Source organism: Hemicordylus capensis, chromosome 16 (assembly GCF_027244095.1).
Source record: "Hemicordylus capensis ecotype Gifberg chromosome 16, rHemCap1.1.pri, whole genome shotgun sequence".
NCBI lineage: Eukaryota > Metazoa > Chordata > Lepidosauria > Squamata > Cordylidae > Hemicordylus > Hemicordylus capensis.
Window position 1 is genome coordinate 8,212,736 of NC_069672.1, and position 17,317 is coordinate 8,230,052.

Sequence of the window (17,317 nt, forward strand, 5' to 3'; positions counted from 1 at the left end):
AGTTTCCATTGCTTCTGAATACATTTCAGTGTTGCCCTCTGGAATGTGGACTCTGTGTGAAAGAGGAGAAGGGTACACAATCATTTTCAATTGCCGAAATTTCCCTGTCCAAGAAGATCTGATGCAAAGTTTCTCTCTTTGCCTTTCTAGAGACGAGGGTGAATAACCAAATGGCTAACACCCTAGGGACCTCTCAAACATGTTCTTGACCAGCGTTTCCTCTAACAGGGATTCCCAGATGTTGTTGACTACAACTCCCAGAATCCCCAACCAGAGGCCATTGCAGCTGGGGATTTATTTTATTATTTATTTATTTATTCGATTTCTATACCGCCCTTCCAAAAATGGCTCAGGGCTGTTTACACAGAGAAATTAATAATAATAATAATAATAATAATAATAATAATAATAATAATAATAATAATAAAATAAATAAGAAGGATCCCAGTCCCCGAAGGGCTCACAATCTAAAAAGAAACACAAGATAGACACCAGCAACAGTCACTGGTGGTACTGTGCTGGGGGTGGATAGGGCCAGTTACTCTCCCCCTGCTAAATAAAGAAAATCACCATGTTAAAAGGTGTCTCCTTGCTAAGTTAGCAGGGGATGCTGGGAGCTGTAGTCTGGGAGTTGTAACAGGGATTCCTAGATGTTGCTATCTAGGAATCCGTGTTACAGAGGAGACTGTTCTTGAGCAACACCTCCCACACCCCCATCCACAATATCCCTGGGGTCTAGCTCCAACCCACAACTCCCCCACCCACCCCCATTTTGATAATTAAACCTTTCCAACCCTCTCTTTCCATTTGGAAGCTTTCCATCCGGAGATCCTCGTTACGTCTGGCATATTTGGGCCACGGGCATTGATTAGAACGCAGTGCCAGGTCCACAATACAGATTGCCAAATCTCCCTCTCCGTTTTCTGATCATTGGCAGCTGCCTTACGGACACAGAAAACTGGGGAGGGGGTGTGAACTCTGCATGATGCCTCACCGCCCACTTATGAATCCCAATATGTGAATCCCAAGCTGGAGGTCATGCCTTTCCCACCTCCCCCAAGCAAATGCAGTGGAATGCTGCGGCCGGTAGGAAGGCAGGCACAGGTTTGGGGGCACCCATCTAAAGACTGGGGGGGGTGTGCCCTAGAAATCTTCATTTCAGCCAGGGGGCGTGGCATCAGATTGGCTTTCTGGCATCAGCTGCTTCCAAACCGACCCCCTATAAGTGCAACACACACCCTTTTGCTCCCCCCCCCATGATTCCGCCTCCCTTGAAGTTCCATGTGTAGGTAGGGTTGCTGTCTTCTGGCTTTCCAAATCTGGGTGCCTAATTTGCCTAGGACGTAAATTGGCTTGAGAATAGTTTTGGAGCTGCAGAGTGACTGTGCTTAAAAGCATCTCAAAGATGCTTAAAAGCATCTCAGAGATGCTTAAAAGGTGAAACCCGGAAGGACCCTAGGATGGGGCAAATGTGATAGCTAGCTTAGCCATTTGGCTTGACCACAGTTTCAGGCTTTTGGTCCTGTGCTGGGCCTCTATGGGTTTATTTTTTATTTTTTATTTTTTAACCCTCTTCTCTTTTCTGTGTGTTTGTACTGAACTGTTAAATAACAAGGTGACGGGAAGGTGTGGCTCAGTGCACCTAATGTATCCAGGAAATATGCCCACTCTAGAGACCCAGAGCCCTTCATCACGATCAGTGAGAAAGGGCTTCAATCTGCATAAGGGGAAGCCTTAAAATGCTTACCTCCCCAGCCGATAATTGAGGGCTCCTTCCTCGGTGGGCAGATGACCTGCCCAGACGATTGCTGGCTTCTTCCGGCAGGATGTAGGGTCAGGGGTTGGGATGCATTGTACTGTATAAAGCTCCCGGATCTCCTTATAGGGATCCACCCAGCACTGGAAGCTACTTGCTTGCTTACCAGGAAGCTGCTTGCATGTAGGTGCTGCATGGAACCATGCGGCACTCAGACACAAGCACTAAGCCCAGTTTAAGGGTGTCCTTGCACCCTTAATCTGGGCTAAGTGGCAGGCTCCCTAAGTGGGTTTTCGCCACGCCACTGCCTGGAGCCACATGGACCCTGGCAGGGTTCACACGAGCCGGCAAAACCAGACTCGGCTTCCTTAGCCTGGTTTTGCTTGCATGTGTGAATAGTGCCCCCAGTGTTCTCTTAGGAGGGGAGAACTGGTCTTGTGGTAGCAAGCATGACTTGTCCCCATAGCTAAGCAGGGCCTGCCCTGGTTGCATTTAAATGGGAGACTTGATGTGTGAGCACTGCAAGATATTCCCCTCCGGGGATGGAGCCGCTCTGGGAAGAGCAGAAGGTTTCAAGTTCCCTCCCTGCCTTCTCTGAGATAGGGCTGAGAGCAATTCCCGCCTGCAACCTTGGAGAAGCTGCTGCCAGTCTGTAAAGACAATACTGAGCTAGCTAGACCAGTGGTCTGACTCAGTAGAAGGCAGCTTCCTATGTTCCTAAGATTGAAAGGGGAACAAGGTTCTGAAAAACAATGGCTCAGGATATAAGGCAAACTGCAATCTGCAAATTCTAACACGACTTGCATCAAATTTATGGAGTGATGTATCTGAGCAGCTGAAAGGGGCAACTTTGGGTACCAAGTAATCACTGGAAAATAACCAAAGGGGTGGGTCGTCAGGTGAAAGGTAACCCAAGATGTGGTACAAAAATAAGTGAGGGCAGGTCACAGAGGTTTCTGGTTTCTGGCGTTCCTGGTTTCTAGTCCCTACCTTCTAGTTTCACTGTGACTTCTAAATAGTTTTGACTCCTTGCTGTTTTTAACGTACTATTTTTATCTTGCTGTCATCATCACAATACTGCCTTGTGGTTTCCTGCCCCGTCAAGCCTGGTAAAAATAAAGTTGTTGTACTAATAACTTGTGCGCAGCCTTACTTCCTTGGGTCAGTGGGCAACAAATGAACAAAGTTGTGCAAAGCCGCCAGCAGGTGGAGCAGTCTTGTCTAGCTTGTGCGAACCTTTACAAAGGGAATGGGAAGCCAAGACTACTGATTCTTCAGAATCCCTGAAGGAGTTTTCTGTATAGATATCTCACACATGTCATGCCAGAACTGAGCTTCCAATTCAGGGTTAAGCCAGAAACACCTTCAGAAGCACCCCTGGGAAAATCTACCTCCACTCAGAACAGCCTTTCTGGCGTCCACATCCTTTATGGAACTGATGGCATCAACTCTTAGCGTAAGTAAGTGCTACTCACTTGACCACTAGGGACGACAGCCACTAAGGGCTTTCCTCCTCTGACTATGCTGTCTCTGCTCTACTTCCCTTTTGTTAGACTGCTAATCTTAGGTTTCATTCTCTCACCCGAGAGACAGACTTCCTCTTCCACATCCTTTTCCTCCTTCCCTTCCTGATGTAGGAAGCAGTTAGGCATGTAGGCCTCTCCTATCTCTCAGATGTATCTCCCATATAAACGACTTGACTTGGCAAAAAGTATATTGCCCACGCCCATAGATGCTTCCAGAACTAAGCCCATTGACCTGAAAGCTGCAAGTTCAGAAACCAGGGGGTCCCAACCTTTTAAACAAATGCACCCCTTCTGTTCATCCCCTGGCTTCCAGCAGGTTTTAAGATCTTAAAACACTTCTAGAAATTGTGAATGCTTATCGGAGGCAATCTCATATCACTCTTATCCGCATATTGGAGGAGATCTGGTCTTGTGGCAGCAAGCATGACTTGTCCCTTTCAGAGGCACACTAACACCCAGAACTTGGGGACCAAGTCTGCTCCTCCAAGGTCTGGGAGTGCCCCCAAATGGCCGGGGCCAGGGGCCTCCAGCAGCTGCCCCACTCCTGACAAAGCTCTGCTTTAAAAAAAAAAAAAGTTTACTGCAGCCGAGGGCCCCCCCAAAGGAGATTTGGAGGAGCCCTGGGTGGCCGGATCGGGGGGGGGGGGGCTTGTGCAGGGCAGGAGGACCTCACAGCTGGGCGGTCCAGGCACCCAAATTACTTTGGTGCGCCCCTGGTCCCCTTAGCTAAGCAGGGTCCACCATGGTTGCATATGGGTGGGAGACTAGAAGTGCGAGCACTGTAAGATAGTCCCCTTTGGAGATGGAGCTGCTCTGGGAAGAGCATCTAAGTTCCAAATTCGCTCCCTGGCAGAATCGCCAAGATAGGGCTGAGAAAGACTCCTGCCTGCAACCTGGGAGAAGCCGCTGCCAGTCTGTGCCCCACAGAAAAAGGCCCTCTCATGTGTCCCCGCCAAGCAGACCTCTGAAGGCAGAGGCACAAGTGGGTGTCACTGGATGATTTTAAAACACAGGCAAATGGATCAGGGATTCACAATTTGTATTCTTCAGAGAGTGTACACATACAAATTTCATTATAACCCCTGGCGAAATCTGCCTACGCAAAAGCAAAAAGCAGGTTAGATGTCCCTAGAAACAAATGCTACTGAAGATCTGGAATGGGGTTGGAAAATGGGAAAGAATGAAGGGACCTTTGATATTTTGGACTACTATATGTTTTCAAGTTCTTTTACTGAACTTTATTCACTGCCATTCAATAGTTTGGCTTGGATCTTATTGTCTGCAGACATGGGCAGTGTCAGGTTGGGGGCGGGGGGGAGGGCTTCCTACCTTACTAGGTCTGCCCACCCAAGACGTAGCTCTCACCGGCCACCCCCACAAGTGCTGGATAACTTTAAGGGAAAGCACCTCGGTGTATGTAATCCTACTTGGAGGCTGCCGGCCCACCACCTATCTCCCCACTGGCTTTCTCCCTGCCACCACATTCTGGTGGGGAACATAAGAACATAAGAACAAGACCATAGGAACAGCCCTGCTGGATCAGGCCCAAGGAAGCCCATCTAGTCCAGCATCCTGTTTCCCACAGTGGCCCACCAGATGCTGCTGGAAGCCGACAGGCAGGAGTTGAGGGTATGCCCAATAAGTTTTGGGCGCCATAAAAATATGTGAAATAAATAAATAATGTCCTCCCTCCTGTTGTTGCTCCCCTGCAACTGGTACTCAGAGGCATCCTGCCTTGGAGGCTGGAGGTGGCCCACAGCCCTCCGACTAGTAGCCGTTGATAGACCTCTCCTCCATGAAGTTATCCAAACCCTTCTTCAAGCCATCCAGGTTGTTGGCTGTCACCACATCTTGTGGCAGAGAATTCCACAAGCTGATGATGCGTTGTGTGAAAAAGTCCCTCCGTTTGCTGGTCCTAAATTTCCTGGCCATCAATTTCATGGGGTGACCCCTGGTTCTAGTGTTATGGGAGAGGGAGAAGAATTTCTCTCTCTCTCCACTTTCTCCACACCATGCATGATTTTATAGACCTCTCTCATGTCTCCCCGCAGTCGTCTTTTTTCTAAACTAAATAGCCCCAGGTGTCATAAGGAAGGTGCTCCAGGCCCCTGATCATCTTGGTTGTCCTCTTCTGCACCTTTCCCAGTTCTACAATGTCCTTTTTTTAGATGTGGTGACCAGAATTGTACGCGGTCCTCCAGGTGTGGCCGCACCATCGTTTTGTATAAGGGCATGATAATATGAGCAGGGGGAATCGGCTCTCCCACTCAAAGTACCTGACTCACCCCCTCACGAGACACTCTTGTCGAATACATACAAGACTTCACTGAGGAGAAATGGGACCTGCTTGCAATCTGCCTGTGGGGCAATGCCTGGAGTCAGGGTTGTAGCCGCATAGCTAGGGAAGAGGGAGCCCGTGCTCGCCCCTCTCTCCACCGGCCCCTTGGAGTGAGGGAGATAATGAAGAAAATAGGGAGGGGTGAAGCTGGGGTGTGTGTGCCCTGGGTTCGTTGAACCCATCCACTCAATTATAGCTATATCCCTGGTGGCACTGCCTCATCGTATCTCCTTATGTATGCGGTGGGCAAACATGGCCCTCCGGCTGTTCTCGAACTACAATGCCCATTGTTTATTTGTAATAAATCCAGCCATCAACCATCGAGTGCTCCACGAACCCCATTTCTGTGACCGTGAGTTGCCACAGCATGGCTCTGTGCCATGGCGACTCACGTGGAGCCTCACGTGGCGCCCTCACATGGAGCCTCACATGGAGGCTCATGTGGAGCCCCACGTGGAGCTGCGGTGAATCACGTGGAGCTACAACAAGCCTCCCAGTGTCAGGGGGGCTCCCTACTTGCGTGGGGCATTTTGGGACTTCTGCAGGCCAGGAGGCCTCCAACCCCCCACCGCCCCTCATGATGGAGCCGGTAATCATGTAATCATGGAGCAGGCATCGGGAGGCCCCCAATCCAGCCACCCAGGGTGGGCTGGGTGGCCAGATCTCCCTACACACCCACCTGTAGGCTCTACTCACTGATCATGTGTAGAGCCTCAGAAGGTGCCAAGCTTCAACAGGAAGTTGGAGTGGTGTATTCCTTCCGTCGGGTCTGGCGGTGGGGTTCCCCCGACCTGCACAACACAAAACACACTCGGTCCTTGTGCTGTGACAAAATAAACTTAACAAGCAAGGATAAACATTCTGCAGTTTTGTAGTATGAAGCAAGACAAACAAACCTCAGTGAAAACCTTCTGTTTGGTAAACTTTATTCTATATATCTGTTTGTTTCAAAGAACTCTTTCTTCTTCAGTGGCTTCTCCTATTGGAGGTTAGCGATCATTAAGGCTACTTGATCTTTTGACACGGCATCTCTAAATAGTGACACAGTGCTTCTCCTATACCAGTCTCTTAAGGTTTTTCAGCCATGATGTTTTCCTTCTTCCTGCCTTCCTCCTGCCCTCAGCCTTTCCTTGTAATATTAATTGCAGAAGACAATATCTCTGATGTCTTGTCACATGCCCCAAATATTCCAATTTTCTTTCTTTCATTGTTCTTAAAGTTTCCATGTTTTTATTCAGTCTTTGCAGAACTTCTAAATGGGTGACTCTATCAGCCCAAGGTATTTTCAACATTCTTCAACACATCCATGTTTCAAAAGCCTAAAGCCTCTTACACATATCTTTGGTGAGCATCCAACATTCCATTCCATAAAGCAAGATTCGGAAGACATAGCACTTGGTCATTCTGATCCTTTAATTCAAATTAAGTCCATGGTTACATCATAATTTTTTTCATTTTAATAAAAGCACCCCTTGCTTGCTCTATGCTTGATTTTATTTCTTGTGCATTATTCCATTTATTGTTTAACATGCAAGCTAAATACTTATATGATGTTACTATACCTAATACAGTATTTCCCACTAGAATTTTTGGCACATCAGGCTGCCCCATTGTAATGAGCATGACTTTAGTTTTCTTGGTATTAATGGTCAGACCAAGTTGTGCACTTGTTTCTACTACTCTATTTAACATTGCTTGTATTTCATTCTCATTATCAGATATAGCGTGGTGTAGTGGTTAGAGTGCTGGACTAGGACCGGGGAGACCCGAGTTCAAGTCTCCCTTCAGCCATGAGACTTGCTGGATGGCTCTGGGCCAGTCACTTCTCTCTCAGCCTAACCTACTTCACAGGGTTGTTGTGAGGAGAAACCTAAGTATGTAGTACACCGCTCTGGGCTCGTTGGAGAAAGAGCAGGATAAAAATGTAAATAATAATAATAATAATAATAATAATACTGTGTCATTGGCATACCTAAGATTATTTATTAGTTCACCCCCAACAGCAATTCCTTCCTCAACCTCATATAAAGCTTCATTAAATATTGCTTCAGAATAGATATTAAACAAAAGAGGTGCATTTGAATGGGAGACTAGAAGTGTGAGCAGCACTGTAAGATGCTCACTGTAAGATACTCCATCTCCTTAGGGATGGAGCCTCTTTGGGAAGAGTAGAAGAAAATTGCACTATATGCTGGTGATACCCTCCTGTTCCTTACAAAAGAGCAGGAATCTGTTCCTAAACTTACGGAATTGTTATGCCAATTTGGGGACCTATTTGGGTATAACATTAACTGGTGCAAATCTGAGGCTATAGGAAAATTACCTCTTTCTAGCAGGGAACTACCATGGCCCTTTACATGGAAAACAAACTCCCTGAAATACCTAGGGATTCTGATTACTAAGCAACCTAATTTGGTAAAGTAAGTAAAGTGTGCTTTCAAGTCAATTTCGACTCCTGGTGCCCACAGAGCCCTGTGGTTGTCTTTGGTGGAATACAGGAGGGGTTTCCCATTGCCTTCTCCCGTGCAGTATGAGATGATGATGCCTTTCAGCATCTTCCTAGATCGCTGCGGCCCAATATAGTACCACCTTGAGGCATTTTCTGAAAACATAGATTGGTTCTCTGGGTTGAAAAAAACCCTCTGAGGAAAGATTTCCAGACTATTTAGGTAACCAGGCATACAAATCAGGGTTGCGGGAATTAGCAACTGTTCAAATGAAAGTAAAAGTCTAATTTCAAAAGGCTCCTTGGCTTTTTAACAAAGAACTGTAAATCAACTGAATTAGGTCTAAATCACAAGATCTGACTTAGAGAATGAATGATACACATTTTATTTTCCCAGCGTCCCACATTTAATCAGTTTAAGTAAACTGTTAACAAAATCTGGTTAGGCTGAAGGATTCTTTTGGAGGCATAATTTGTTGTTGTTGTTGTTGTTATTTTTATTTCTATAATTTTCTATAATTTCTATTATTTTCTATTATTTCTATAATTTTCCTATTATTTTGATTTCTATAATTTTCTTCAAAAATGGCTCAGGGAAGTTTACACAGAGACATAATAAATAAATAAGATGACTCCCTGTCCCCAAAGGGCTCACAATCTACAAAGAAACATAAGACAGATACCAGCAACAGTCACTGGAGGTACTGTGCTGGGGGTAGATAGGGCCAGTTACTCTCCCCCTGCTAAATAAAGAGAAACACCACGGTAAGAGGTGCCTCTCCACACCTCCACCACTTCAAAAGAGGTTTTGTGTTTAACATACCCTTCCCACGCTTAGCTTGAGATTCACCCCCTGCTTAGTTTGTTCAGCAATGCCTTGATATCATCTAATTTTGCTGTAATAGCCAAAAGCTGTTGAAAAGGGCATATCAAAGTTTAAGTTAAGACTGAGGTTTTTTTTAAGGGTCAGAAATTGACTTTAAAAGGAAGGAGGTAGCCTCAGAGTCTTGAGGGAGACTATGCAGAGCCCTGAATTGACTAAGATCTAAAGGCAGCACGTTGTTGTGAGTTGCCTCAGATTGCAATGAAGTTGACCAGAGGGGAGTATTCGCTGCTTTAATAGCCTCCTCTTTGTCTTTATCTCCCTAAAATAGAGCTTCCAGCCATAGATCATTTTCTAGACACTCAAATCTGTTAGCTACTGGGATTTTATCAGTACTCATAGCCTCTTGAGATGTCAGGAAAGTATCAATCTTAGGTTGCTTAGAAAGCTTTCTGTTTTATTCCAACAGAGAACTGCTATTGCATTTTTTACATCCCGTAACGTTTTTGGGGGGATCAAAATGCACTAATCTCTCAGAGCATCCAAGCCAACCAGAGACAAAGCCGGGAAACATCCAATGATGTTGTTGAAACGCAGCAATTAAAATTGAAATTAATAGGCAATTATCTAGGAATAAAAGAGAAGACTCAAGAAGAATAAAGGATCTGGAGTTTTTGGATAGCTAAAGTTGTTCAGCCGTGGTCTACACTGACTGGCAGCAATTCTCCAAGCTATTAGGTGGGGTCGGCCACAGCCCTACCTGGAGCTACTGCCAGGGATAGAACCTGCTACCTTCCTCATGCAAAGCAGGTGCTCTTTTGCCATTCTAGAAACTCAGCCTTACCTGGATATGTTGCCAGGGGCTGAGCATGGGACCATCTGCATGAAAAGCATTTGCTCTTCCACTGAGCTATGGGCGCTCTGGAAGAACATATGGAGCTCCCAGACTCGGTCATGCCATTGGTCCATCAAGCTCAGTATTGTCTGAGCAATACAGAAATGTATTCAGAGTCAATGAAAAAATGGTGTATGCTGTGGAACACTCTTGTTGATGAATCACTTGGTACCAATTATGCTCATTTATTCATAAACAGGCCCCCAAACACTACTGTCAACACTGGGTCCCAATCCCCTCAGAAGGTAACAGGGGTAAAAGCAAGCTGAATCAGAAGAAGAACGTTCTCAAGGTTTTCTATGTTACAGTGAGGCGGATTCTTGAGTCTGTCTTCAGTTTCCTGTTTATGATTTTTACCCCCTATGAGTTTGCTCATGTTCAGTAAGGCTTGCCTTCCTCCTGAAGCTCTTTTGATACTCCAAGCATTCGTGTGGTTTTGTGCCCAGTGTGGGTCCTACAATGTCTAGTAAGCTGTACTCTCCAGCAGAAGCTCTTTCCAGACTGCAAACGTTTATGTGGTTTCTCCCCCATGTGTGTCCTATAGTGTCTATTAAGATCTCCACACTGGTGGAAGCTCTTTCCACACTCCAAGCATTTATGTGGTTTCTCCCCCGTGTGAGTTCTATGGTGTAAAGTAAGAGCTCCACTCTGGCTGAACCTCTTTCCACACTCCAAGCACTTATGTGGTTTCTCTCCAGTGTGAGTTCTATGGTGTAAAGTAAGAGCTCCATTCGTGCTGAAGCTCTTTCCACACTCCAAGCACTTATGTGGTTTCTCTCCAGTGTGGCTTCTATGGTGTAAAGTAAGAGCTCCACACTGGCGGAAGCTCTTTCCACACTCCATGCACTCATGTGGTTTCTCCCCAGTGTGAGTTCTATGGTGTGAAGTAAGAGCTCCACTTGTGCTGAAGCTCTTTTCACACTGCAAGCATTTATGTGGTTTCTCCCCAGTGTGGGTTCTATGGTGTAAAATAAGAGCTCCACTTGTGCTGAAGCTCTTTCCACACTCCATGCACTCATGTGGTTTCTCCCCAGTGTGAGTTCTATGGTGTGAAGTAAGAGCTCCACTTCTGCTGAAGCTCTTTCCACACTCCAAGCATTTATGTGGTTTCTCCCCTGTGTGCGTTCTGTAGTGCATATTAAGATCTCCACAATGGAGAAAGCTCTTTCCACATACCATGCACTTATGTGGTTTCTCCCCAGTGTGAGTTTTATGGTGCGAAGTAAGAGCTCCACTTGTGCTGAAGCTCCTTCCACACTCCATGCACTTATGTGGTTTCTCCCCAGTGTGCCTTCTATGGTGTGAAGTGAGAGCTCCACTGGTGCTGAAGTTCTTTCCGCACTCCAGGCATTTATGTGGTTTCTCCCCAGTGTGAGTTCTATGGTGTCTATTAAGAGCTCCATTCGTACTGAAACACTTTCTACACAAGAAACATTCATAAGGTTTTTCCCCAGTGTGGGTTCTAAAGTGTAAATTAAGAACTCCATTTGTGCTGAAGCTCTTTCCACACTCCAAACATTTATGTGATTTCTCGCCCGTGTGAGTTCTATGGTGTTCATTAAGATTCCCACTTGAATTGAAGCTCTTTCCACACTCCAAACATTTATGTGGTTTATCCCCAGTGTGGGTTCTCTGGTGTATAGTAAGGTTTCCACTCATGCTGAAGCTCTTTCCACATTCCATACACTTATATGGTTTCTCCCCAGTGTGGGTTCTATGGTGGATATAAAGGTCTCCCTTCGTGCAGAAGCTCTTTCCACATTGCAAACATTTATGTGGTTTCTCCCCAGTGTGGATCCTATGATGTCTAATAAGGTCTCCACTTGTGCTGAAGCTCTTTCCACATTGCAAACATTTATGTGGTTTTTCCCCAGTGTGGATCCTATGATGTCGAGTAAGGTTTCCACTCATGCTAAAGCTCTTTCCACACTCCATGCACTTATGTGGTTTCTCCCCAGTGTGAGTTCTATGGTGTAAAGAAAGAGCTCCACTTGTGCTGAAGCTCCTTCCACACTCCATGCACTTATGTTTTTTCTCCCCAGTGTGAGTTCTATGGTGTAAACCAAGAGCTCCACTCTGGCTGAAGCTCTTTCCGCACTCGATGCACTTATGTGGTTTCTCTCCAGTGTGGCTTCTATGGTGTAAATTAAGGTTTGCACGTGTGCTGAAGCTCTTTCCACATTGCAAACACTCATGAGGTTTATCCCCAGTATGGATCCTATGATGTCTAGTTAGTACTCCACTCTGGCTGAAGCGCTTCCTACACACCAAACATTCATAAGGTTTTTCCCCAGTGTGGGTTCTATGGTGCTTAGTAAGGCTTCCACTCTTGCTGAAGCCCTTTCCACACTCCAAGCATTTATGTGGTTTCTCCCCAGAGTGGGTTCTATGGTGTTTAACAAGATCTCCACTCTGGCTGAAGCAGTTTCCAAAGTCCAAACTGTCATATAGTTTCTCTCCTGGCTGCATATCCCACTGAGGTTGAGAGGCTGGTTCTGAACTGGAGCTTTTCCTATGTGGAGAGGACATACTTCTCTCTCTTGCTTTCTGCATTATTTGTTGAATTCCACCATGAGAAAGGGGAGGATCCCTTCCTGTTCTTCCATTTGGCTCTCATTTTTCATTTCTGTTCTTCTTTTTCCCTCCATCTGGTACCTCCCAAAATGCTTCCGCTGGTTTTCCTCTTCATCCTTCCAACTTTCACTTTCTGGAACCAAGAGAGAAAATTGGTCAGAGACTTGGATTGAAAAGAGCACTAAGGAGAACATTTGAGAAGAGATGGCGGAATTGCAAAGAAGAAGCTGGCACCTTTCCCCATATTTGATGTCTAAGTGATTATGCTAAAAGGTATTAGACTCAAATTAAGGAAAGAACAGAAAAACAGAGTTGGCTTTAAGTTTAGACTCTTTTGCATTTTGCACAAGATGAAACATTTATGCAAGGATGATATTAAAATAGTGGGCTAGATGCTTCCAGCTGCCAGTAGGTACTATGCAAAATGCCGGCAGTAGGAGCTGTATTTAATGTTAATGGCAGCAGCATAGCAGACGGACAGGTGGCCCAGGGACAAGATACGGCTGGGAGGGTGCACCACCATGCCCCCTCTGTCAGCATCAGATGGGGGTGGAGGCTGGGGCATGGGCTATGCATGGCCTATGTAGCATGCATACTTCTGTTGACTACTAGCCACATGCCCTCCAACATGTAAAAGAAGCAAATTTAAAGGGATGCTACAAAGAAAAACCTAAAGCATATTATGTATTTGTCAATAAAGCATATGATTTATTACCCCGGCTTAGGCCCAGGGTATTTAACAGAACGTCTTCTTCATTATGAGTGCATTATGAAACCAACAAAAAAACAACAACAAATAAATAATGAGTTCCACTGCCCATCGAGGTCATCTGGAGAGGTCCGTCTCCAGTTGCCGCCAGCTGGCCTCGTGGCCACACCAGGATGAGCCTTCTCAGTTACTCCCCCAAGACTGTGGAATGCGCTCCCTACTGAAATACGATCCTTTCCATCTCTGAAAATTTTTAAAAAGCACTTGCAAACTCACCCCTTCAGCCAAGCCTTTTCCGCTTTTTGAATTTTTAAGTTTTAATCTGTTTTTAATTTTTAGATTGCCTACATTGTTTTAAGATTTTAGTCTATGTTTTAACTTGTTTTTCTTATTGTTAACCACCCAGAGACGAACGTTTGGGGTGGTGTACAAATTTGACAAACAAACAAACAAACAAACCTTCCCCCTTTCCCCAGCTCAACACTCACTGGTTGTTGAGGACTTTCTGCATGGGGAGTGAAGAATTTAAGCAAACTCTTGTGCCCTCTTTCTTTCCCTCTCCCACCACACCAAAATCCCCTGCACAGGTTGATGCTGCTGGCTGAGCTCCTCACAGCCATGCAGGGACATTTCTCGCTGCAGAAAAAGCCACAGGGAGACTGGACCACCCCCTCCACCCCTTCCCCAGTATGTTGCTGCCTTTCCCTTAGCTACCTCAGGCAGGAGCCTTCCTGCCTCCCCAATCCAGTCAGACAGTTGCTAGAGCACCACGTGAGCTTACAACATTGGGGATTTGGATAGAGGAACCTCCTGACAGTCAGTCAGTCAGTCAGTCAGTCAGTCTCTCTCTCTCTCTCTCTCTCTCTCTCTCTCTCTCTCTCTCTCTCACTCACTCTCACACACACACACACACACACACACACACACATACACACTCCATTCACAGTGGTACTTGGCCATTTTGGAGAGAAAAGAAATTTTGCAAAATGGAGGGAACATTGAATTCAACTGATTGGATGGGTTGAAAAACGGTTGTGGCAAAAATGTACATAAAGAGAGAGAGACCGTCAGAGGCAGCCTGCAGGAGAGTCCTCAGTCCCCAAGAATCTGTCTGCAAAAGGGTAAGTCTGCAAGAAGAAGTCAGTCCGAGGCAGCCTGCAGGAGAAAGTCCTGTCAGCCAGAAAGTCTTGGAGAAAGCCCATGTACAGTCTTGGAAAAAAGAGAGAGAAGAAGAGTCTGTCTAGAGGCACCAAACATAGGAACATAGGAAACTGCCATATACTGAGTCAGACCATAGGTCTATCTAGCTCAGGATTGTCTTCACAGACTGGCAGCGGCTTCTCCAAGGTTGCAGGCAGGAATCTCTCTCAGCCCTGTCTTGGAGAAGCCAAGGAGGAAACTTGAAACCTTCTGCTCTTCCCAGAGCGGCTTCATCCCCTGAGGGGAATATCTTGCAGTGCTCACACATCAAGTCTCCCATTCAGATGTAACCAGGGCGGACCCTGCTTAGCTATGGGGACAAGTCATGCTGGCTACCACAAGAGCAGCTCTCCTCTCCAGAAGTGCACCAAGGTAATTTTGGAGCCTGGACCTAAAGGCCCAAAAATGTAAGACTATGGAACAGGTATGTTTTTGCAAATATGCATTTGCAGAAACATTGCAACACGCAACTGAACATATTTCCATCCCACATATTCCTTTTCCCACTCCCCCTCACCCCACCCCATGTCTCTAAAGCAGAGGTCACGCCTGGCACAGGTCACAATCACACTCATCTGCCCAGCGCAGTGTGGACCAGCGGCGATCACACCACCCGGGACAGACTAAAGAGGATTTGGGGGCCCCCAGAGGGAGTGGAGGTCCTGGACATTAGCCCAGAAGTCCAGGGCTAAGAACGCCTCTGGAAGGCAGAGGGAAAGAATCAGAGCTGAAATCACAGAGATTCCAGGCTGGATTGAGCCCCAGGCCCAACAAGAGTCTGCTCAACAAGCCACTTGACACACTGTTTTAACCAAGTGCTATGATTTTTTAAAAAACACTTTTTAGAAACTAGTTAGAAAAATACCGCTCAGATCAAACGCACGATGCCATAATGCTAAAGTGTGTTTGGAATTTTTTAGGCACTGACATAAACTGGTTTCTTGCAAAGGTTAGAAACAATGTTTACATTAATTTATCATCTACTTTGGTCCTGCAGACCAAATTGCACAGGTGTGAAGAAGAGATTGGGAGGAGAGCTAGTCCTGAGGTAAAGGTAAAATTTGCCGTCAAATCGATTTCAACTCCTGGCACCCATAGAGCCCTGTGGTTTAATACAGGAGGGGTTGACCATTGCCTCCTCCTGCGCAGTGTGAGATGATGCCTTTCAGCATCTTCCTATATAGCTGCTGCCCAACATAGGTGTTTCCCATTGTCTGGGAAACATACCAGAGGGGATTTGAACCGGCAACATTCTGCTTGTTAGTCAAACATTTCTCTGCTGCACCGCTTAAGTTGACGCCGACACTGACACTCTAGCACATCAGAAAACAGCACCCATCAGAAAACCTCAGTGAAATATGTGGGGGGTATTGGAAATTGACAGGGTATTGGAAACTGACAGTCTAGTCCATTCAAAATTGACAGGGCATTGGAAACTGACAGTCTAGTCCATTCAAAATTGACAGGGCATTGGAAACTGACAGTCTAGTCCATTCGAAATTGACAGGGTATTGGAAACTGACAGTCTAGTCCATTCGAAATTGACAGGGTATTGGAAACTGACAGTCTAGTCCATTCGAAAACAGCACCATCAGAAAAGCTAACCTTGGTGAAATTGTGTGTGGGGGGAGTGTTAGTGGAAGCTGATAGGGTTTCAGATAGTGACTAGGGATTTGCTCAAAAATTGTGTGTGTGTGTTTTGTGTGTGTGTGACAAATTCCACTGATTGGTTGCATTCAATATGAATGGGCAGCTGTGTGGTCAGCTGTCCAGCTTCTGTACACTGCACAAAAATGTTTAGCCCGGCAGCAAAGGACTCAACCTTCTCAACCGTTTCAAAAGGAAGGGTTTCCCCCATGTGTGCACAGTGCCATGCATACCAGAACCCGCCATCACACAAGATGCTTAGGGCACCTCCACAGCAAACAGTAGTGACAGGATAAGATTCCCTTGGGGCCATGAATTAATTGTCCCCTTTCTAAGCTTTGCATTTTTGAATGGGAAGCTACATGTGTGAGCCCTGGGAGATATCCCCCTCAGGAGATGGGGCCACTCTGAGAAGAGCACCTGCTTGTTTGCCTGCAGAAGATTCCCAGTCCCCTCCCTGGCATTCTCCAAAATAGGGCTGGGAGGCCCCACACTGCTTCCCCAGACCCCCCCCCCCCCCAGCTTGTGTCCTTTCTTCAAGCAATGAAATGTTGGCTACCCTCGGTTTCCACAGAAGGAGCCAAGGTACTCAGTCCTGCCTTGGAAATGAATTGCCTCTCAACAGCTAGTCGCTGTGCATGACTCTAGTTTTTTGCACTTATGCCTAGGCAGAGGTGCTGTTTCTGAAGCATGAAATACATCCAAAGAAACCTGGGAACCAGAGAGATAGTCGGGTGCCATAGGCCTGCATCTGGGAAGGGAAGGTTCAGCAGGATTCGGAAGTCTGAATGGGAGAATACCCTCCTCCCACATTGGTCTGTTCATCCGAATCTGTTTTCCAAGGGGGGTATAAGAAGCCACAGGTGTTTAAAAGGATCATCTGAGCGCGGCTCTCTCTGCCTCCTTGCAAACAGGAGGAGAAAGGAAAGATGTCCTAGTTCAAGAGCCATGGCAAGGCCAAACGTTCCCTCTTTCCCCAGCTCAGCGCTCGCTGGCTGTTGAGAGCTTTCTGCAGGGGGAGCGAAGACCTTTTGCAAACTCTTGTGCCTTCTTTCTTTCCCTGTCCCACCACACAGAGAGAGACCCTGCAGGGCTTGATGCTGCTGGCTGAGCTCCTCACAACCATGCAGGGCCATTTTTCACTGCAGCAAAGGCCGCAGGGAGGAAACTGGGAGGGAGACCCCGACCCCTCCATCCTCCCTTTCCCCAGCAGGCTCCCGCCTTGGCCTGACCTTCCTCTTTGTCCAAAGCGTCCAGCAACCAGCAATGAGTCTACTCTGCGGGATCCGTGTGCGCGTAAAGGGCAGGCCCCGTTCCCTGCCGCAGCGCGGTCCTCTTGCACGGAGCCAAAGACTCCCAGGCGCCAGGGAAGGTGGAGGGAACTGGAAGCAGCAACAAGAGAA

General features: G+C 46.6%; 1 protein-coding gene across 2 annotated transcripts; it reads right to left on the reverse strand.

The window, feature by feature from the left end:
* Positions 1 to 7,014: 7,014 nt before the first annotated feature.
* Positions 7,015 to 17,316, reverse strand: LOC128338526 (oocyte zinc finger protein XlCOF6-like). 2 transcript variants are annotated; one of them, XM_053281116.1, is made up of 3 exons: positions 17,147 to 17,316; positions 14,133 to 14,276; positions 7,015 to 12,491 (listed from the first exon to the last, which is right to left on the reverse strand). In XM_053281116.1, exon 3 carries the CDS (start codon positions 12,335 to 12,337, stop codon positions 10,163 to 10,165), a length of 2,175 nt encoding a protein of 724 aa, XP_053137091.1. In that variant the 5' UTR covers positions 12,338 to 12,491; positions 14,133 to 14,276; positions 17,147 to 17,316; the 3' UTR covers positions 7,015 to 10,162. The 2 variants fall into 2 exon arrangements, with proteins under 2 accessions (XP_053137091.1, XP_053137090.1); XM_053281115.1 differs by lacking the exon at positions 14,133 to 14,276.
* Position 17,317: the final 1 nt, after the last annotated feature.